Source organism: Melospiza georgiana, chromosome 4 (genome assembly GCF_028018845.1).
Source record: "Melospiza georgiana isolate bMelGeo1 chromosome 4, bMelGeo1.pri, whole genome shotgun sequence".
NCBI classification, from domain to species: domain Eukaryota; kingdom Metazoa; phylum Chordata; class Aves; order Passeriformes; family Passerellidae; genus Melospiza; species Melospiza georgiana.
The window spans coordinates 61,338,128-61,361,566 of NC_080433.1; the positions used below are offsets into that span (position 1 = coordinate 61,338,128).

The 23,439-nt window shown below is 37.8% G+C and overlaps 1 protein-coding gene across 1 annotated transcript; it reads left to right on the plus strand.

Annotated features, from left to right (window-relative positions):
- Window positions 1-70: 70 nt before the first annotated feature.
- On the plus strand, window positions 71-22,608 carry TUBGCP6 (tubulin gamma complex component 6). Its single transcript, XM_058022834.1, has 26 exons — window positions 71-134; window positions 684-1,495; window positions 2,985-3,148; window positions 4,548-4,758; window positions 5,285-5,458; window positions 6,492-6,613; window positions 6,925-7,000; window positions 7,453-7,562; window positions 9,344-9,435; window positions 9,530-9,669; window positions 10,414-10,563; window positions 11,235-11,316; window positions 11,394-11,482; window positions 11,657-11,772; window positions 12,387-12,525; window positions 12,619-12,735; window positions 12,977-14,282; window positions 14,714-14,769; window positions 15,023-15,215; window positions 15,482-15,650; window positions 16,927-17,068; window positions 18,050-18,244; window positions 18,506-18,638; window positions 18,872-19,085; window positions 20,147-20,346; window positions 22,132-22,608. Exons 2-26 carry the CDS (start codon window positions 749-751, stop codon window positions 22,221-22,223), a joined length of 5,229 nt encoding a protein of 1,742 aa, XP_057878817.1. The 5' UTR covers window positions 71-134; window positions 684-748; the 3' UTR covers window positions 22,224-22,608.
- The last annotated feature ends 831 nt before the right edge of the window (window positions 22,609-23,439 follow it).

Consider the following 23,439-nt stretch of genomic DNA (forward strand, 5'->3'; position numbering starts at 1 on the left):
CCCTCGGCCCCCGCCGGGGCGGGAGCGGGGCGGGAGCGGGGCGGGCCCGGTCGCGCTCGGGTGACGTCGGCGGCGGCGGCGGGAGGAGGCGGCGGCGGCTCCGTCCCGCTCCCGCTGCCCGGGGAGCGCCGCAGGTACGGCCCGGGGGGCGGGAAGGGCGCGGGCAGCGCCGCGGGGCGCTGCTGGCGGCGGGGGGTTCGGGGGGGCCCGGCTGGATGCTCAGGGTGAGCCCCGCCGCCGGCAGCTCCTCCGGGGGTGCCGACACCCTTCCAGTCCTGGGTGGGTGCTCCGGCGTGCCCCGGGGATGGCGGGAACCCTCCGGCCCAGCCGTGCGGCCGCCCCCGGTCACCATCGCCGCCCGCGTCTTGCCCGCGCCCTCTCCCCGCGCGGCCGCGGCTGCAGGCACCGCGAGGGGAGGGAGGTGCTCCCGCAGGAATCCGGGATTAGATCTGGACAATCTTCCCTCTTTTATTTCAGTCTCCCGAGAAAAATTTGGCATCTGGAATTAAGCTTCCTGCACCATAACTTCACTGATGATAAAAGTTAAAGTGGGTTTTTCATAGCTCATGTCCTAAATGTGTGAGGTCAGTTCTCTTTTCTTTTGAGCTGTCTCAGTTCAAGTTAAAGCATACTTACCAATTTCTTATGCACCTTATGAGTTTTTTCCTTCTGATATTTTTCAGGTCTTCCTTCCCATGGGATCAGAGACCCAGACTGTACCTGCCAAAACCTGACAGTTCCATTTGCAATGGAGAGCATTACACAGCTGTTCAATGACTTGTGTGAAGCACACCTGACAGCTTTGCCATGGAAGGTTCACTTAGGCAGGCAGAAGATCAGCAAGAGAAGGGCTAAGCAAAATTTGAAAAGGGTTGCTTATAATGCCCTGTTCATGAACCTTTTTCAAGATGAGGCTCGTAAGCTGCAATCAAACGTTTCCAGACTCCCAGTGAAAAACAAAATTTTGATGCTGTCTTTCAACTTGAGAGTCGCTGGCCTAGGTGCTCAAGCAGATAGACTGGAGAATCTTGTGGAGGAACTGGAAACAGCTGAATGTTTACCATTTACTGAAGTTAATTCTGTCTTAGATCTCTTAGTACAGCTTGCTGGGACAGGTCCCCCTCAGCTGGTACCACAAAAAAAGGACTATTTTCTGAACAACAAATATGTTGGGAGGAATGTCAAATACCAGGGTTACGATTATTATGATGTGAGTGTGTTTGAAGCTGACATACAGTCTCTGATAACAAACGAAGAATGTCAGTTCAACGACACGATTCAGCAGACCCTGCAGATCATGGAGGCTGCCCCTGGCACTGGGCTCCCTGCCATGGGGCTGTTCTCCCAGAGCTGTCCTGCTGGGGACAAGTTTGAGAAGGAAACGCGCGTCTCGCTCTTCGGTGCTCTCGTCCACAGCCGCACCTATGATATGGACATCAAGCTGGATTTACCACCGGTGCCTGACAATGCAGATTTGTCTGGACTTGCAATTAAAGTATGGTATCATTTGGTTTGGACTAAGGAGTGCATGCATGCTTTCATGTGTCACTTTAAAATATAGTTAAAAATGTAGATAGTAGTTTAATTGGTGGTAGAAGCCTACAGCACTGGAATTTAAGATGGAGCAGGGATCCTTTCCTTTGCAGAGAACCAGATATTCTTTTTGGAGATGTATGATACCAAAAAACTTGGTCTTGCCCTGTAGCTGTGTCAAAACCCATCATGTGGCCATAGCCTTTATGAATTGAAGCCATCAGCTGTACCTATGCCTTCCCCACCCTAGCAACCTTTCCCTTGCATTTTTGCCTGCTTCGTCTGATGAGCTCCTCTGCATTGCTGCTTGTTTGTCAGTGCTCAGACTGACTGCCTAAGCATCCCTGCCTGAATGTACTGATTTGCTGTTCAGATTGCATTACCTAACTTGCTGTATTGTCTTGGCTTGCTATATCTTAAAGCATTTTTTCTGGTTTTTTTTTTTCCATTTAATGGCCTAGTTCCTGTTGTCCTATTACCTTTTCAGTGTGTACAGTTTCTACTGTATCTTTTTTCCCCTTTTGCTGTCCGTTCTGTTTATTTTTGCTGGCTTATTCTTGTAGAAGTACTGGGTACACTTTCAGAGTTTTTCTTCTTTCTTTCCATTTTTACTGTGTGTAGGTAGGCTTATTTATAGCCTACCCTTAGATCCTCATCTTGTTCCCTTTACTTAACATATGGATAGATCTTGCAACTCCTTTAATTCAGGGTCTGAACTGAAACTTGAAGGCAAACACATTAAATAGAAAAACCCTCTGCCATTCAGTGCTCACATGTGGATGTAAATTGTAACCTAGAGGAGGCAGAAGCTTTTTGAGTTAGTGCTGACCTCTTTCTATCACACTGGAAAATTTGCAATTTCTTGAGGAATATGCTGCTTTTTACATGGATGTGATTTACATGGATGTCTTTTACTAAAATTGAGAATAATTCTGCACATATGGGTCCTGTTGAGTGGGAGTTGAGGATGTGGCATATACACTGTTTGGACACTTACAGATTTTCTGCATATGAATTAGGGTACAAACTGTGTTAGTCATAGTTAACAAAATGCTTACAAATTTGAAGATTTGTGGCCCGGATCCTTTGTCTGGAACAAATGGTAAAGCAGTATTAATGCTACATTGTTGAATGTCCATACCTGAGATTCTCCATTTGTAGCTCTATATGCTTGCCAAACAAGAAAGTTTAAAATTTACCCCAACAAGTGTAGTATATTATTTTGAAGGTGATTTGTTTTTTATGTATGGGCATTAATACCTATAGAGGCTCATAAGATTAAAAGAGTGCCTACAATAAAAATTTAAGCTTGATATAATGGGAGGGTAGCTGAGAGAGGTTGGGTCACGTTGAGTCATTTGGTCAGGAATGATTGCAGAACATCTTTTTCATTAACAAATGTGTCTTCAGTAAAATGTTTCCATGTCTGACATTTGAACTCTTTCTGACAGGTTCCCCAAAGTATAGACCAGTCAGAAGATGAGGGATTCCAGTCAGCATCCAATCTGACTCCTGATTCTCAGTCAGAGCCAAGCATGACTCCAGACATAGACTTGTGGGATGCAGTGCTTACATATGGACCCAGCAAACGAAGGTGTTGGGAAAGAATTGGCTAGTACGTGTCTGATCTTACTGGTAAATTTACTGTGCACCATGTGCAAATGTGTGAAGGTGCATTGCATCTTAGTTCCACGTGACCTCAGTATAAATAGTGAAATGAGCATGTCTAATTCACTATGCTGCATTAATAGGGATAAAGGAATAAAAGTTGTGTGATTTCAACAGACTGGTTCTTAGAGTGCAGCACTTTCTCAGGAAGAGATAAAATCAACTTTGTCAAAAAACGAAGGGACTAGGAAAACACTGTTTGTGTGAAATGCAGCATTTTTCTATCTATTTTGACTTCTTACATGCTATGCAATTTGTCTCAGTATAAAATGATTCCATATTTTCAGTTTCAATAGAGAAAGTGGTAATTGTAGAGCAGTAGAAGATTTAAACAAATATCTCCCTGTATTGTAGAGTATTGTATTCCTTTCCCCATCCTGTAGACAAATGAGAAAATTGTAACAGATTTCTTGGTGCTCTAGTTAGGCTTGTAGATCTTTCGGCTTTTGAGTAGAAGATGCATCTCCTGAGAGAAAGCTCTCTGCAGTCCTGTTAGGGGTTCCTGGCTCCCCTAAAATGGAAGGTAAAAGGAAAAGAAGGTATGGCAGGTATTCTGAGATTTCAGATGGCCAGTGATGAGCCTGATTCTTGGAGAAGCTTTGCTCTGTATGTTTTCTTTAATTTTAAATAATAATCTAGTGGTGTGCTGTTGCATTGTTGAACAGTGGTTTTTTATCTCTGAGACTTAGAAGCTCAGAAACTCAGAAATTCACTGTTCTGACTTTTCAAAGCCACTATAGCCCACTTGAGCTTTTTCCTAGAACAAAACAATTTTTCTTGCTGCTATTTAGACTGTAGGGGTCTAAGAGCCATATATAGACCATATGCCTGACTGATTTTGTGTTGTACCTGCTACTAGAATTCAGAGTTTTTGGAAGAATTGGAAATAGAAATTGTTTTGGAGGGGATAGTAATCTTCACTGTGAACAGGCAAAATGTGTTAATAGAAGTTGATTCTAGCAGTTGGAGTGTATTTCTCTTCAACTTACTTGAATATTAGCATTAAATGAACCATGGAAATATGGCATATATTTTCCTTGTTTTCCTAGTGTGAAAACTGCATGAAGGAGGGCCATAAAAGCAGCTGGTAGTTCTGTGCCAAGGATTCTGTCTCTTTGAACTGATGTTCAAATTATCTGTGCATTTATGTATTTGTTCTCTGCACTGAGTTTGAGCTCTGGTTTCATTGACTGCACATTCCCTTACAAATGTGTATTACAAGTAACTTTTCTGCGTGGAATTCTGTCTGTGCAAAACTCTGAAATGCTTTTTTCTTCCTGTATGAGATGTATGCCATTCTTTTCATTACACAATTACCTTGTAATGTTGTGTTTACTCTGCCACAGCCCACCTGGTAAAAAAGAGGAACCGTATCTTACTGAAGCTGGGAGAGAAGCTTTTGACAAATTTTACAAACTTCGAGAAGGGGAATTGCAGCTGTTTGCTAATACTGTACTTCAGCTTCCTCAGCTTGTGCTGGTGAAAGAACCTGAACTGGTTAAGGATGTCTTGAATGTCCTCATTGGTGTGGTATCCACCACATTTTCACTCAATCAGGTAGGGAAGATTTTTATCTGCCCTTCCTAGTCAAATCTTTTTGGTTTTTTCCTTCATAGAGGTTTCCTCCTCAATACATTTATTTCTGCTGAGATCTTGCAGTTGTGGACTAGTGTTAAGAAGTTGAATGTTGCCTAATGTCAACAGGGCAGTATTTATCTATTGCAGTAATTATGTTACTGTAATAGGCTAAGATTATTTGTAGTTCTCTAAAGGGAAAATAGGTTTATGAGTACTTGAAAATAGGTGTGTAAATAATTTTGTAGAATTGGATTTTCTTTAAGGAATTAAGTAAAGAGTCTTATTCTGTAAATTTTAAAGCATCATTCCTACTCCTCCAATTTTGCTACAATTCCATGTTTGTCTCACTGTCCTAGCTATATAGTCTCAGTCACCTGAGTATCTAAACTGAGAATTTGTCTGCTATTATTTTTGTGTGTGTTTGCTATTTTAAATCAGAATACAGCTCTAGAAATCATTGAATCTGCCTGCCTTTTCTTTTTTTTTCCTCCCTGTATCCTCTTAGGCTGCTCAGTCCTTTGTGATAAAGGAGGGGGTGTATGTGTCTGGAACATCACCAGAGACAATGCATAACCTGCTCTCAGAAGTTGCAGAGTATGGAACCTATTACACGCGGCTAAGTCGCTTTTCTCTTCAGCCAGTTTTGGATTCCTCATACAGCAAAGGACTTGTGTTTCAGGTGAAACAATTGCATTAAATCAGCTGGGTTTAATGGGCCAATTATCTGAGGTAGAGAAGGTCACTGATTTAATGTAAAGCTGGAATTTCTGCATTCTGCAAAACTGCAGGATATTTTTAGTGTAATGCTTCATCCCAGGTCAGCAAGGAACAGTGCTGATGTATTTAAATCACAGCTCTCTGTGCTGAGGGCTTGCTTCCACTGAAACATGCAGTAAAATGTCTTTATTACCTTTTGTTTAGTAATATTGTTCTGTTGTGGACTAAAGAATTGAAATTTTTAAATGCTTTTAAAACGTTTCTTATATGTACAGAAAGATGTATAAAATTAAAATACAAGAACTTTCTTAGTACACTGTATATATATAAAATATATTTTTAAAAAATAAAAACTGAGGTAGAAAAAGATGGTTTGAATAGCTTTAATTACTTTTCCTTGGTTCAAAATTATGCATGCAAATTTTCCATATCAGTCCTCGGCATATTATGTTGAGCTGTATGTACGCACTGTAATATCTGGTGATTTAATCTCTTCCTAATGTATAGAATTAAGTTAGGATTAGTTATGAAAATCTATTCATGCTGAATATTTGAATTACAGCAATGTTATTCAATTTCTGTTAAGAAGGTTTCTCTGTTAGATAAAGTCCTAGATAAGTGTTTTGCAGTATCCAGTTTAGGCACGAAAGTAGGGAAGCAGGTTTCCCTGGGTTGGTTTTATAGAGAATGAGGAGCTCCTCAAAGGACAAGTTAAAGAATCTGAGCCAAGATGCTTTATTTCACTGTGCATGGCTCCAGGCTCTATGCACTGCATGTGTGAGGAGTACAGAGGAGTCATCTGGCTCATTGCAGTGTCTGAAGTTGCATGGACCCTCACTCGCCCCTTACTTTAGTGTTCAAGTCTCCCTTACCTGCATATGCCATTTATTTTACTAAAAGGTTTGTTTTTCATGCTGATGCAATCAATGAGAGACACTGATAGACTGTTAACAACTTTTACAGTAAGACTTTTAAGTATTTTCTGTTCATGCCAGGCATTCACAAGTGGACTGAGAAAGTATCTTCAATATTACCGAGCCTGTGTTTTGTCAACACCTCCTACTTTGAGTCTTCTAACAATCAGCTTTCTATTCAGGAAATTAGGTCGTCAGCTGAGGTAAGAGAATGGTATTAAATGTTTAAGCTTTTCCTTGCAGAAAAGGTGCATATACACTGAGAAGGCCATATTACATGGGCATTCTTATTTAGTCTGTCAGTATTTTTCCCCTGTTTTACAAAATTTTTTTATATCCAGACTATTCGAGGGAAAACATACAAGGTCTTTATACTCAGTTTCTTAGTTATGCCTGTTATCATTCAGCAGATTGAGTGTGATTGTTGTACAATATTGAAATTCAGCAAAGTTCATAACTGATCTTGGAGACTCCTGGTTGAAGTTTTTATACATGTTTTAATACTGTTTTTTAGGTATTTAGCTGAACTGTGTGGCATAGGAACGACAGCACTGGGGATCAGTGGTGGAGCTGGTGCTTCATTTCCTACGGTGATTTTTTGTTTGATATTTTTATGTTTGTTTTAGGTTTCAATGTTAATATTCTTCAAATATGTTGGATTTTACATTAAATACTTAGTGCTGGTCTCTCTACTAGCAAAGCTATGATCCTGGACCTCCAGTTAAAGCACTATAGTCCTTTCTCCAGATACTTAAACATATGGAAATTTGTCCAGGGTTTTCAATTCCTGAAATAAACAAAGGGCTCAAAATAAGCCTTCTAGTCATGTGAATCCAACTCTAAACATACCTGTCTCACTCTAGAGATGATAAAGTGAGCTTGGGGTAACTTGCTCAGGTGAAGTGATCTTAACTGCAAATAGATGGAGGACATGAGATGAAACTGCCTTCTGAGTCTAGTGAAATATGTCAAGCCGTGTATTTTTGTTATTAAAGATGTTGTGAAGTGTGTTGCCTAATGTTAAAATATTTTTCATTTTTAGGGTGTTAAATTGCTTTCATATCTGTACAAAGAGGCTCTCAACAATTGTAGCAATGAGCATTATCCAGTTCTTCTCTCTTTATTGAAGACAAGCTGTGAGCCATACACAAGGTGTGTCCATACTGTTTGTTCTCTGCATAACTGAGTTTAAGAATTATGAATTGGTAATCTGGTGAGTGACTCTCCATGTGTAACGGTGGCTTTTAATAATTTCAGTAAAAAATACGTCTGTATATGCAGTATATATTAAAATTGGTTAATTTTGCTGTTCTGACCCTCTTAGCTAAGTAACAATGTAAGGAGTTATGTGTGGCTAGATTAGTAAATAAATATGTGTAAATAAGACTTAATTCTTGCTGCTGGTCATGGAAGTTCATATTGAAATATAAGATTTGCATAAATGTTTTTTTTTTTCCTCATACCTCAGTTAAAATCCCAAAACTGGAAACTGACAAGTTTCTTTTATTGTACAAACTGGGGAAGTTCATGCTTTTTTCCACTGTCTTTTTGTTGTGGGCTTTTTAGTAAGCAAAAATGAATAAAATATCTGTTGTTCATTAAGTACATGTAACTAACTGATAATAGGAGTAACTAAAAGTAGAGTTCCTTGGATTGCAACAGTTTTGTTAAGCAGTGCTCATCAATTAAAAAATTATTAGTTTTCAGACATCTGAAGAGATGGTAAATTTTTTAATAGCTATTTACACGAATTATAGCTGTTGTCCATCATCAGTTTGCAATGTTACATAATAGATGTAAAAATACAAGAGAAAACAAAAATCTGCCAAAATGCTCTAAATTTAAGATTCCTCCCATGGCCACCCTTCTTGTGTTTTCTTCCTCTACATGAAATTATCTTCGGAGAAATTTAATTTCAGATTTACCAGAAGCCTCACTGAAATATCTTCACAGCTCTTACCCTGCTATTTATAGAAGGAAGTCAGATTTCTGAAATACCAAGGGCATCACATGGAACCTAAAAAAATCTGGATTGCTGCATTGATTCCTAAATTTGCTGCAGATAGCTATTGAAGTATCAATTATACATGATCAGGACTACCCTGGAAGGAAGCCTCTATTATCTGCATAAAGTGTTACCCACTCATTTATTAACCTGAAGGAAATTAAATAATACAAGTTGTTGCTCAAATAAACCACAGAAGCATCAGATTTAACAATTTAAAAGTGCTTAACTTTTTACTTGCAACCTTGAAGTTGAGCAGAGGTTGCTGTGTTAAATGCTTCCTCTTTGTTGCACAGTGTTAATTAAAAAAAAAAAAAAAAAATCTCCCAGGACCTCTGAGCCTTTTTATCTATAGCCTCAGATTGTATAAAAGTAGTGGGTTTTTTACTTCTTCAAAAGTTTGACTCAGAAAAAATATGAAAAAGTGTGAATAAATATGCCAAAATAGTAGTTGTCATCATTGCATATATATTAAAAATGTCTCTGGGTCTGGGGAAAAAGTACTTGGTATTGCATCTTTATTTTATACCCTTTTAGTTTCTCTCTGCTGAAATTACCACTGTTTAAAACAAATCCTTTCTGCTTTTCTCTTGCTGTGCCCTTGATATGCTGCAAAGTTTTCTGTATATTTTTATATATATTTAGTAAATTGATGTGCAGGAATAAAATAATTGTTTTAATTGAGGCACTGTTCTCTTATCTAAACTAATTATCACTAAAATAGTCTATTAAAAATAGCTTAAGAAAAGTGTAGGGCCACAATTTCCTGTATATTTAAATGTCAGTGTGACAGCACTTAATTGATGGCTTTTAACCTGCCTATATCTTGTGTCTTTTGGGATTTTAGAGAGCATACTAACTCCTTGGTTATAATAAAGAAGAGAATGCAAGAGAATTGATTTTCAACACTGTATAATTTTTTTTTCAGATTTATCTATGATTGGGTATATAGTGGTGTGTTCAGAGATGTTTATGGAGAATTTATGATTCAGGTGAATGAGGATTATCTTTGTTTCAGAGGTACAGTATATATATATGGAGCATTTCTAATTAGTATAATTTGTGCTGTTAATTAAATAACTAAAATATGTATTTCCATCTTTTTGTTACACAGATAAACATTACTGGACTCATGGTTATGTTTTGATTTCAAAAGAAGTAGAAGACTGTGTCCCTGTATTTCTTAAGCATATTGCTAATGATGTATACATATGTGGGAAAACCATAAACTTGCTGAAATTGTGCTGTCCTAGGGTAAGTTTTGGATTGCTTCCTTCCTATTACATTACTCTCTAGAGCAAGAGTGCAGGTTTTTAGCAAGTTCACTCCTTTAACAAAACTTGGTATTATGTAAGTAGGATGATGAAGGGCAATTACTTGCTCTCAGATACTTGTGAGCTGATTATCCACTCTACTTGCTACCACCTCACTGCAGAAATAGACATTTTAACACCATCAGATTTATTGTATACAATGTACATTATGTATTTTTTTCTTTGTAGTGAAAGCAGAAAAGTTTGTGGCATTCAAACAAGTGCCTTCCACTTCTTACACTACTCCTTTTTGGTCTAAAACTGCCTCACTCTTACCAGGTCATGGCTTACTTCTGCACAGCTCTTTAAGCTGTATCACTGCATTTTCAAAAAGTTCTGTTTATTGGTATTTTGCAGAACGATTCTTGTCCTTGATAAGAAAAACATGTTCAACTACTTTGTGTCTTCTCTCTATATGTCCAAAAATAAAACAACCAGAGAGGTGTCTAAAGTCTGTAAAGTCTGTAAACATTCCCAGGGAGCAAGTGTTCTCCTTAACATCAGAGCTGCTCAGTCTCAGCAGAGCAGCTCATTATCAGCTATGTGATGTCACATGTAAGCCTAATACCTCAAGTGAAATAGATCCTGTATGGAGGTTTTGTGAAGCAGGACTAAGTTAAAAAAATGTGTAATGTGAATTCATAATATTTAAAATGTATGTAAAAGGAAATCTCTCATTTTTCAGCATTATATATGTTGGTCAGATATACCTGTTCCCCGGATTTCAGTTATTTTTTCCCTTGAAGAACTGAAGGAAATAGAGAGAGATTGTGCAGTGTACGTAGGTCGAATGGAAAGAATTGCTCGATACAGTTCCATAAGCAAGGAGGAAAAGGTAAATGAAAAAGGAGCAAATACCTCATTATGATTTTTTAAAAATAGTCAATTTTCATTTTTGTTATAACCTCTAAAGAATTTGTATTTACAGTCAGATTTTTAATGGGTAAATTACAGTTTTAATTGCCGCAAATAAAAATTATTAAATATTGAAATTATGTAATATAGCTTTTAAAAGTATAGGTGGTGTGTTGATATTTTTTAGTCTTTTCATATATTAAATGAGTGTTAGACTTTGATCTTAGTTCTTTACATTAGGAGACTTGTCCTCTTACTGAAAAGACTGTTAGATTCTGATTTAACAAATGAGATAAACTAATTAGTAACCAGATAAGACTGTTTGTGATTTCCATGGCTAATTGTTTTTTCAGAACATTTTAACTACAAAGACAATTCTGGCCTTCAGATTCCATCAATTTAGTTTATATATCAGATGGAATTCGTTTGTTTTAAAGTTTGGAGTATTAACTTTCAAGACTAGTTTGTAGATTTTGCATTTACTTGTTTTATTCATGTTTTTGTTGTATTAATTGATTAATAACTATTATAAAATGTGCATCTGTCTTTGCAACTGTGTATCAGTGTATTTCAAGTCTAAAATAATAGAAAAAATTCCACCTTGGCTTTTTCTTTTAAATTTAATTTTATTGTCTTTTATTTTATTTTTAGGACTTGCGCATGGAAATAGCCAAACAAGAATTAATTGTTCATGCTCGGGAAACTGCTAGCAAAGTACTGAAAGCCATTAGTGGTAAGTTATAGTGGCATGTTATGTGCTCTCTAGTGATTTTGTTAATGTAAACTAACAGAATCTTTATTTCAACACAGACAAGCAAATATCAGAACGAATGGCTTTGGATGCAAAGAAACGGGAACAGTTTCAGAAGCTGAAGGAACAGTTTGCAAAGGACCAAGAGGTATCTCTCTGCCATTCTAGAGACAGACTATATTTCTTAGGCAAATAAATGAATGGATATGTTGTACTGAAGTTGAATTAGTAGCTCATGGTGTACAAATAAGAACTTCTTGTAGATGTGTGTGTTACAGCTGGTATTGGGAACAGCTTTTAAAAGTGTTAAATATTTATGCAGCGTCGTCTTGCAATAAAGCAGGAGGAGATTGATGATGATTTCAGCTATGCCCGAGAGCTCAGAGAGAGAGAAAAAAGACTGAAAGCTTTAGAAGAAGAACTTGAAAAAAAGGCAAGGTAAATGTATCTGAGTTGTCTTCAAAATTATCATAAAGATCTCAGGAAAAAGTAATTGTATGTTAAAATTCACAGTAGTTTGCAGAATTTGTTCTACAAGGGTAATATTTGCAGTTAGAAGATGGATGTAAGAATTTTTGGCAATCAGTGAGCAATTTTGTTACAAATTGTTAGTGGCCATAAAATCTGGGACCCACTGATTTGTGCCAACCCTATGCAGTCTGGGTTTTGCTATAATAAAAATTTCAGGAAAAAAATTGACTGCATCTTAAAATTTAAAAGCAGAGCCCACAGCAAAAATGGTCATGTATGTCAAAGCAGAAATAAAAAGCAGTTGGGAGTTAGATTGATATTTCACTTTCTTCTGTTTCATCTAAAATTACTTAAACCAAATGAATTACCTACTAATACTAATAAAAATAGTTACAAAAATACATGTTGACTAAAAATGCAGTCCTGTGTTTTCCACCTGTTTATTCTGTGACTGAAGCCTCTGGCTTCTACATTTTAAGAACCAATTCTCAGTTCTGAAGTGCTAAAAAGTTTTATTCTTTAGATGGGAAGATGAAAATCAGTGTGCAAAAATCTTTTACTTTCTTTTTACCTTCATTTAGGCAGGAATTAATTGACCATTATAGCAAACTTTCTGATGATGCAGCCCGTAGGGAACAAAGAAAATTATGGAAAAGCCAGCGCCACAAGTTGGAAACAGCCCGTCTTAAGTTTCTGTTAGAAGATCAAAAACGCATTGAGGTACCTCCTAAAAAGATTTAAGAAGTGTAATTTAGAAAATTTGATACTTGGTACTTAAAGACTTTTTTCTTTTTTTCTTTTTTTAATTTGTAGGAAATGCTTGAAAAACTTCCAGAGGGAAGCTACAGGAGAAAATTAGATATTATTCCTTATAAACAGTGCCAGTTGGCTTTGGATAAAACCCCTGTTGAGAAAGAGCCACCTTCACAAGTGAGTTTATTTTCTTACATAAATTTCAAGTTGCTGTTCCAGGTTTCCCTAAAGGGACTTAATTTCATGGTTCATTTCAGTTCAGTAAACACAAGGTTCACTGCAACAGCAAGGTGAGTAGTTATCATTTATGTACTCATCAGAAAAATTGGGAAAATTTTAATCCTGTAATAAAGTAATACCTTAATTAGTAGGTTGATATGTGACCAACCATACAGTGTAATAATTATTTCTTTTTTAGGAGTCTTTTGTCAAACCTCTGCCTTCTAATGAGACAGTTGTCAGAGAAGAATCTGAGACTGAACAGAGATATGCTGCTTCTGCTGACAAAGCACTGCCTGTGCCAGAGCCAGCAAATAATGATGAGCATTTTCAGCCTAAAGAAACAGGATCTGAAAGCAATCTCCAAAATTCAGAGAAAGCATGCAGTTCTCTATACAGTGCTGAGTCCTTGCCTGAATCCAATGTAAATATAGAAGATTTCTTATCAAAGTCACAAGATGAACAGTCTGTTGCTGTCAGGATGCAAGAATCTTTGCTCGATGAAGCATTCCAAAATATTAACTCAGATCTTTCTGAGACTTTGCAAGTGAGTGAAAGTCAGGCTGTTGTGAGAGGACCACCAGAAGAAGACAGTGCACCATTGCATCAGCAGAGCGAGTATGATTTCAGTACAGTTCTCAGACCATCTGCAGCTTGGCAGGGACATGTCAGAGTTGAGGAAAACGTATTTGATGTGGACAACAGAAGGCCTCGCTGGAATATTCATGGACATGCATCTGATGCCAACATTAGAGTGGGAGAATATGTACCTCAAGTGGACACTTACCAGCCACATTCAAGTCCTTATGGGCATTCTTCAGATTCCCATACAAAAAGCAGCAGCTGTACTTCTGAAGTTGAGTCTAGGCGACCTCGATGGAATATTCATGGGCATGTTTCTGAAGCTCATATTAAAATTGGGGAATATGCTTCAGAGATAGAGACCTCAAGGCCCAGGTGGAACATCCATGGACATGCTTCAGAAGCCAATATTAAGATTGGAGAGTATGTGTCAAATGTAGCTCCTGCAAGGCCTCGATGGAGCAGCCATGGTCACGCATCTGATGCCAATATCAAGATTGGTGAAAACGTGTCAGAGGTGGCCTCAGCCAGGCCTCGTTGGAACATCCACGGGCACGCCTCGCAGTCACACATCAAAATTGGAGAGCTGGTGTCGGATGCAGAGCCTTTGAAATCCCGTTGGAGCCCCTTTGGACACGCATCCCAGTCTAGCATCCAAATAGGGAAGTGGGCCCCATCTACAGAAAGTGATCCCATACCTCATCGTAAAGCCATTTCGGGTTCTTCATCCAACTCCACAGTTCAGACACTTCTGTACAGTGAGGAGTTCTCTCCCGCTGAAGGGGGCAGGAAGGATGCAAAACCATCACAAGTTAAGGAAGAGACTTTGCCTCAGTCACAGATATCTGACAGTGTTACAGACTCTCCTGATGCTAATATTCAAAATGATAAAAAGGAAAATACAATGGAAAAGAAAGAAGAAGGTAAAATAAAATTAGGTTTATTCAGTCAGCATTTGTTTAAGGGCTTGTGAAAGTAACTCCAAATGTTTATTTTCTAAACGGGTCCTTTCTTCCTTACTTATTCCACTTAATTCCTTGCATTACTTTTCATACAGTGCTAGATTTCAGAGGAAAGAATTTGAGCTTAGACTTGTCTCCTGTATGCAAGAAGCAGAGCATTAAAAAATGAAACTTTTAGCCTGGAATTTTGTGAAACAGGACCTTTAGGGTCCTTAAGTAGAGAACATGCATAAAACTACTTGGGTGGAGCTGTGGGGAGGTACTGTTATTGGTGTGGTTGTTTCTGGGATAGTTTATACAGGAATCTTGAACTGCTTTAGGAGCAGATCTGAGGTATGAACCAAGGATTATAAGCAGGTCTAAGTAAATGCTGACTTTAATTGTATTTACAGTAATTGCAGATGTTGTCAACAAGGACCTTTCTCCAGATTCCACACAGAGTTTACAGGTAAGAAGCAAAAGTGGTTGTTGAGAGGACTTATTTTTCTTTTGAAATATTGAACTGAAAGTAAAGGTAGTAAATTCCTCTCTGATCTAGCAGTTGCTGTAAAATCGTATTGTTTCTACGAGTCTGAAACACACAGGCGAGTAGGCTCTTCTCTTTTCATTTGAACAGCTAGGCAGTTACCTGTAGGAACACATTAAGCCTGAACAGTCAAAGCCAACATCTCTCATAAAATTTGTCCATTCATGAATTTTAGAAAGAAGAACCTGAAAAGGCCATTTCTCAAGATACCGTGCCTCAAGAAACTTTATCTTCTGAAGCTAATGCTGCCACAACCAAGGAGAGAGAAGGGGAAGAGGAAGATGCATGGAAGAAAGAACAAGCTTATTTGAAAGCCTTATCTGATCAGTATTGTATTGAAAAGTATCAAGATAGTTATGATTTGATGTGTGAGTAGAACTGCTGGAATAGTAGATCAATAGAAGATGTGATGAATTTGAGCTAGAAAGCTGAATGTTATGACTTACCAGTGAATTACCAATGTTAGGAACTGCAATAACCAAACAATTTGCTCCAAGGCACAAAGATGAGAAATACATTTTGACATGTTATGATGTTCTGACCTAGAAGTCTTTGTATACAGAGGTTAATAGGAACATATTATTAACCTTCTTAATTATAATAACTTATATTATTTGTGTATTTTTAAATGTAGCAGAGCCACCAGTTTCTCATCTCTTGCATCACGTGATACCAAGATCATACACATTTCCTGTGGACCCTACAGTGCAGTCTGCAACAGATGAAACTGCTGTACAGCTGAGTGAGCTCTTGTCTCTGCCAGTGCTGATGAAACGTTCTATTACTGCTCCACTTGTATCTCAGTGAGTATTTGTTAGGAATTTTGCAATTAATTTTGCAATTAAAGGAGTTGCACATAGATGTGTTAAATTTGCTCTTAGGTCCTAGAAATAATTCAGTAAATGGTCCATTAGTAATTAAAAAGATCAGATCTGCATGATAAATAACAACATAAACTTAGACATTTATGTGCAAATTAAAAATGTGAATGTGTGTTTGAAATATAAGCACTCAGAGGGAAGTCTTGTAGATTATGCAGCAGTGATTTTGACACCATTAGTTTCCTTGTTCTTTTAAAAAGAAGGTGTATTCTTTATGTGTGCTAGTTTATATTTGAAAAATGAAAGTGAAGGGAGTAAAAAAATCTTTAAATTCTTGAAATCTCATATTGATCAGGGTATATTTCATGCTTATGTGGGAACTCCAGCTTCAAGGCTGTTTTGAGGTATAATGGAAGCAGTTCTTGTTACATTGGAATATACAAGGAAACCACATACATGTTGGATGGTTTAATGAGTATATCTAATAATATTTTAAATAAAAGTTTTTGTTACTTTGTACAAGATAAGCTTTTGTCATGAAAACAATTACTCACAGACACTTTTTTAGAATCTGCTTTCCTTTAAGTTTCCATCTGCTAGCTCTCAGTGTGCTATACTCAAAGTTTGGTGCAATGTAGAAAGATGTTATTGTCTAACCTTATTTTAAACACCTGGTTGGCTGCCAGAATGATCTGTGTGCAGATTCACACATTCAGCAAACTGAGCCTGAGTTTTTGTGCTGCCAGAATAACCCTATCCCTGATAGGCAAGTATTTAAAGTATTTAAAGCTAAGTTGAATACCTACACAGTACTGTAGGCTGTGTATAGATCTGGATGCTAAACTGTAGTATAGATCTTAATATCTGGTGTCAGAGTTTTTTTCAATTAGTATATTCTTACTGGGGATTTAATAGTCTTTTAATTTGTGTAGGTGACAGAGATCAGAATGCTATTGATTAAAAATTGATAAAATGTTGATCCAGGTCCAGCAGCATATTCCAAAGATCACTGTATGTAGCCAGTCTTAAAATACTTCCCAAGTATTTTTCAGAACCCAGTTACCTGAAGTGGTAGGTTTTAGTTCTGATATATAATGGATGAGGATTTTTTGTCTCATGTTTTTTGCCTATATGAATAACATCTTAGATAGCAGGGTTAAGTACTGGAGCATTAATCTGATGTAGCCACAGCTGAATGTTAACAGTAAGGAAGGAGTTGCATGTAAGTGTAATACCTTTTCTGTGTTTTTATTCTTAGTGTTTCTCTTGTGAACAAAGCAATAGTTGATTACTACTTTGTGGAGCTGAATGTAGAGAAGCATTTTGAAGCACTGAGACACTTTTTGTTAATGGAAGATGGGGAGTTTGCTCAGTCACTCAGTGACCTGTTGTTTGAGAAGGTATTTGCTTTGTTGTCTTAACCCCAGGGTTTGGGTTGTCTGCTTTGCCTTCATGCCTCTGAATTGATTTGGATGGGAATGAGAGAATGGTGTGAATTGGAATCCTGGCTTGTGGAGTTTTCCTCTTTTGTACTGTGTTGACAAGTCTGTAGCAAGGAACTCTGTTAATGTTGTAGGGATGGAATAAAAAGGTCTTGGACAGATAAGCACTCCTGGAAGGGTACCTCACTATTTCCTGTGAAAGCTGCTGCACTATTGCTGTCCCCTCCTGTCTGCTGGCAGCAAGGCTGGAAGAGCCTGTTGCCATTTGCTAAAATCCAGTGGAAAGCTGCCCACTGTGTTGCAAACTACCTACTCTTACCTTAAATATCCTCAGCTAGAGAGCAGAGGGGAGGCCATGTGAAGAGAGTGCTCGCCCTCTGATGAGGCAGTGTTTTCATGACTTACTGCTGTGTTCATGGGGAAGACAGCAAGGTAGGACAGATAGCCTGGGTTGATTCAGATTGTTGCCCATGGACATAGGCAGCAGTAGGAGAGTTAATGCATTTTTCTGAGTTCTGAAAATGCTTTAGACCCAACTAGGGAGAGCACTTGGGGATTTAGACTTGATGAATAGCTTTATTTGTAAACCTCTGAGAGTGCTGAGGTGATGAGACAGGCAGATTCAAGTCAGGTAAATTCCTTGGGTCCCTGGCTTTCTAAAGACTCTATTCCCTGCAGGAGGAACTGAACCACAGCAGACATAAGAAAATAAATCAGTGTAGGTATGAGATTACCCTTCAGGCTGTGAACAGAAAATAGTTCAGAAGTTGCTTTTATGCTGTTCATGCATCCCTATGGCAGAAGTAAAAACTTCCAATCAAAGCAGGGTAATCATCACTTTATCATTGTGCTTTAATTCACCTGTGTTCAAGAGCCAAGACTTTTTATTAATATGATGTAATTAGTGGTTTGTTTGGTTTTTTTTTTTTTTATCTCCAGCTTGGATCAGGACAAACACCTGGTGAATTGCTGAATCCACTGGTTCTTAATTCTATCCTAAATAAAGCACTACAGTACAGTCTTCATGGTGACACCCAGCTTGCTTCCAATCTTTCTTTTGCCCTCAAGTATCTCCCAGAAATGTTCACGCCCAACGCACCGGATGCTCTGAGCTGCTTAGAGCTCAGGTACAAGGTAAGAGGTCATGGAGCAAGGTAGGATACTGCACTTATGCCATGGTTCTTATGTACAGTGGTGAAGTGAATATGTTAATAAGAATACAGTATCTAAGAATGGAGTAAAATAATGTGTAATGGAAACTACAGGATTTACTTAGCCTGCCCATTGCATTGCATTATTAAAATACATAATAATTGTTGCAATACTTGTATTTTTAAATAATGTTATAATTTCTAACAAAAAATGTAGTATGATCAGCACTGTTGTTTCTTGTAGGTTGACTGGCCTCTGAACATTGTCATTACTGAGAGCTGCATGAATAAATACAACAAGATTTTCTCCTTTTTGCTTCAGCTGAAGCACATGGTGTGGACTCTCAAGGATGTTTGGTTTCACTTGAAGCGCACTGGTGAGTGTGACTATTGAAAGAGAGCATCCTGTTCAAAATGCAAAGGAAGATGTTCTGAGAAAATTGTGGCTTTTGAAGTTTGACATAACTGTATATAAGCAATTGTCTAGCAGAGGGTGCTGAAGGCATTTTAAACAGGATTAGAATCTACTAATAAAAATCTAAATTCCTTAAAAAATTCTGATTTTAGATGGTCTCTGTGGTTGATAATATATTTCTGCTTTTATTTTCAGCTTTAGTGAGTCGTGCATCAAATTCTGTCCAGTTTCGACAGCTCCAGCTGTATAAACATGAGATGCAGCATTTTGTGAAAGTAATTCAAGGTTACATTGCCAATCAGATCCTTCATGTTACATGGTGTGAATTTGGAAACAAACTGTCTTCTGTGGGCAACCTGGAAGAAATTCACAGAACACATGCTGAATACCTCAACAAAGCAATCTTCAGGCAAGCTACCATACTTGCTTTTACTTCAAATGCATGTTAAGGGAGTGGCCAGTCCTAGCCTAATGTATTTGTGCAAAACTGACTTTTACTTGACACATTAATTAGTCTTTACATGTGAAAGTGTTCTTATGTAAGAAACGAACTTCATGGCATCTCACAAGGTCTGTACTTTGATACTTTTTCTCAGCTATCCATCCTTTTCATTTCCCTGGACTCCTTGAGTTACCTCCTGCTCCAGGTCACCATGCCTCTGCAAGCTTCCAGCTGCTCAGGACAGCTCTAAACTAAGGGCACACATGCCACAGTTCTTTTTCTGTCACTCTGTCCTTTGTAAATTACTGCTGTTTCATTCAGCATCATTAGTGTGCACAGTAAGCCTTGCTGAAGGATATGAGATGCATCTTCTGTACAATGTGTGTGCTTTTAATATGTGTGCAGTGGCCAGGACTTGGAAAGGACAAAAAGATTTGTCTAGCTTTATGAGAGCTGCAAGAGACAGCCATCTTTTAGGAATCACAAGCTTTTAGCCCCTTAGTTACTGTATGTGAGGCGTGGTGTGGTGTGACTGAAAGGAAAGGAGCTACAGTTTATTTGGTTTCTTCTTGTACAGTGTACACTGAAATGATGAAGTGGTGAGATGGAGGGAGATGATACAGAACAGAAATTAAAAGCAAGAAAAGAAATTTCTCCTTTCATGTCTCTCTTTGCGAGTTTTAATCAGAAAAGGCTTGCCTAGAGCTGCTCTTTGGATAGCAGGTGGTAGGATTGGAGGAGATTAAAGTTTAAGGAAAGTCAGAACATGTTGCTGTTAAATGTCATCTCTTTTGCAAAGGCAGATGTCTTTCTAGAAATCAGATTCTCTAGGGCAGATATAAGTTTCTTGGAAGTGCAAGTAAACTGTGTTAGATTTAGGCAACTTGTTTAAAATTTGTTGGCTGCAGTCTTGGGGATTTTTTAAAGCCATTATCTTTAACCTAAAGGGTTGTCATTCCTTTGCATTTATAGTCTTACAACCAGTAAATTACATCAACTGATTTGTGCAGTTGTTTTTGTTCTGTCAGGGGTCTGTTGACAGAGAAGGCAGCCCCTGTGATGAACATCATCCACAGCATCTTCAGCCTCATCCTGAAGTTCCGCAGCCAGCTCATCTCGCAGTCGTGGAGCTTCGATGCAGGGAAGCAAATGGCTGTCCATCCCAACTTTGGTCTGATGCAGCAGTCCTACAACACCTTCAAGTATTACTCCCATTTCTTATTCAAAGGTAAGAAATTGCATAAATTCTAGATGGAACAAAAGGTCAACTGGCTACTGGAATATTTTAGTAATATAATGTAAAAGTAGGAAGATTTATATGTTTAAGGAATGTTGGAAATATAGTTCCCAAATGAAAACTGCATTGTTGTGGTTTGCCAAGATCAGATCTGCATGTACATCAATTGAGATGTACACACATGAAATCTACCAGATATTTCAAAACTGACGGTAAGTTTTTGCTGATTTACAAAATAAGTATTTGGTATTTAGCTGTACTTTTGTGCATACATTTTTTCTTTTCTCTGGAAGTGAGTTCTGAAACTTTTTATTGGCAGCAGTGAGAGAGAGATAGATACCACTCAGAAGTAATTTTAGATATATATGCAATAGTTGAGTTTTACCACTGGTATGAGATGTGGAAGTTCTGATTCCCACGTTGGACTAAAGCTCAGAGAGCCTTCCAGCATGTGCTCCAGGCAAGCTTTTCAACTGTGTTCAACTATTGACAAATGTTCTTTCCTTTTCCATGGTAAAATTTCATCTCACTCTCAGCTTAGGCTATAATGTGCTGAAATGGTTACCTTCCATATGTCTTTCAGATCTTGCTTGTGTTTAAGTACATTACTTATCCTTCATCTGTTATAAAGGTTGTTTGTGGGATCTGGGTTCCTTTTTATAGAAAATCTTGAATTCCTGAGGGAGGTGCATCTGCTTTTCTTAGATCTATTCTTCTAAAATATTTTCTAGTTCAGACTATATTCTTCAGGAAATGAGCTGCCCTTTTTATTCTTTAAGGGTGTCCAAAAATGGTATCAAAGGACCAAAAACAGATATTTCAGGATGAGTTAGAATGGCTGCTTCCAAATTCTACAGGAAGTCAGAACACCTGTGGGAGCCACCTAAGCCCATACTACGAGATCTATGGTTGCTTCATGGACAGAGATTAATAGACCATTCTGTAAGGAAATCTGATGAGTGACCCAGTTTTTTACACCCTCTTTGTTAAGCACTACAAAACAAATATGTGCTTGTTCATCTCCACTTGTACCTTCAGTCACCATGTATTGTAAAATGCTCTCTCTCCACAAGGGGTTGATCCAGAATCCATTGAAAGCCAATACAAAGTTTTCTGGACTTCAATGGCTTTGGCTCAGGCCCTAACTTCTAAAAAGACACCTCCCCTTCTTCCTTGCATGCTGCTGCTGCTTGCTGATTCCCTTGGTATTGGTGCATGGGATGTTTGTGAGCTTAGGGAGCTTCTGTTGGCTTTTTTCCTTTGTACTGGAGGATGTTTAGAGCAGTTGGTGTGTCCGTTCATAGAGCGTGAGGGCTTTGTCCTAGAATTTCTCTTGGCTTTTCTCTCTCACAATGGACTTCACTCCAGAAAACTTCAGCAGAGCTGCTTCTTTCACAGAGGTCTCCTGAGGACCTAAACGTGCTTCCTGGTCAGTTGTGATTGTGATAGGAACACACCATCTTTATTGTGAAAGATTCTGTGATTTCTTTGTTTCTGTGAAAGCAACATAAGAAGGAAATGCTTTGTTAGAATAATGCATTTTCACTTGGAACTGACACATAGTCCTTCTTTTGCATTTATTTAAAATATTTTATAATTCCAGAAAGAAATACTGGGCTTTTCTTATGTTAAAATGTACATTTGTTCTCAGATTTCTGCATTATGATTTTCTTTTTTTTTTTTTTTTTTTAAATTAAAAGGCACAGATGCTGTCAAGGATGAATTTACAATATTAATCTTAGTTGAAGCTTACTTTATTTATTTTATTTTTTCCAGTGGTAACAAAGCTTGTAAATAGAGGATACCAACCACATTTGGAGGATTTTCTTCTGCGAATTAACTTTAATAACTACTACAAGGATAACTGAACTCTATAGAGTAAGGATCACTGATAACACAGTAAAACAGAAACTATATGTATATGCTTATGATTTATAGAAGCTTATGCAAATGCCATGCAGGAGGCATTTTTCTTCAGTGAAACAATCTGCTATCTAAAAGCCTGAAGAGTATAACCACCATACACAGAGCATGATGATGCTTAAAATCCACTAAACCTGCCTGTTGTTTGATCTGCTAAGAGTTAATATTGTCATTATTGCAGAGATAGCAGAGCTGAGTGCCTGGTTTTAACACAGGAGAGAGTGCAAAACTGTATATCTGTGAATGTGTAAATGTTGTATTTTCAGTGGTGTGAATTTCCCTCAATGTAAATACATGTATGTGAAATAAATTAACAGATACTTTCTAAAACTGCTGAGAGATGGGTATGAGGTACAAATGTTCCCACAGATATTAGTACCTGTTATTTGATGTGGTTTATTTTCAAACTGATATTAATTCTTAATCTAAATATAACTAATTTCTTTAAGACTTGTAGTCACAGTGGAAGAGAACATGGTGTGCCAAGGTGGTCTGTTAGGAGATACAATATTTGACTATTCAAGCACTTGGTGATTGTTGGAACGCTTGTGCCAAACTTAGTTTCTTTATCCTTAATTGAAACTATGCATCTTATTTTGTGGTGATTATTTAAAACACCTAAAACAGAAATTCAGCATCACTGAGGCAAAATAAAGCTGTAATTCCCAATATATTCCAACTACTGCTTTCAACTAAAGCATCATATTTGCATAATATTCCTTTTCCCACTTTGGTTTTTTCCCTTATATTGTGAGAAGAGACAATTGAACTTTCAATGTTATAATATGAGAATGCTATAGAGAGGCAGTCAGCATTAAAATACTTTGGTTTTGAGATCCTGAAGTCATGGTTGACTAAAAGGTGGATATATTCATGAGGAGTTTATTGTCTGGTGAGGGGACAGTTATTTAAAGCTACAGGCCTGACTGGCATGTTGCCAGGACTATGGACTATTGAATAAGATTATTTTATGATGTATAGATAGTTTTATTTTTTTTTTTCTGAATGAGAAATAAGTATTAGAGACAGAATATATACCAGCTGTGAAGTCGACCTGAATGTTTCTGCTCTGATTCCAAAGTCAGTGTCAAAACATGGTAATGACAGTTGCAACATACATCTTCTATGCTGTTTCTTCATCTGTGCTGCATTTAATTAACT

Coding starts and splice junctions, on each gene's coding strand:
- TUBGCP6 (XM_058022834.1), top strand. CDS start 749: ATGGAGAGCATTACACAGCTGTTCAATGACTTGTGTGAAGCACACCTG. Junction 3,149..4,547: donor TGTTGGGAAAGAATTGGCTA/GTACGTGTCTGA, acceptor ACTCTGCCACAG/CCCACCTGGTAAAAAAGAGG. Junction 5,459..6,491: donor GCAAAGGACTTGTGTTTCAG/GTGAAACAATTG, acceptor TGTTCATGCCAG/GCATTCACAAGTGGACTGAG.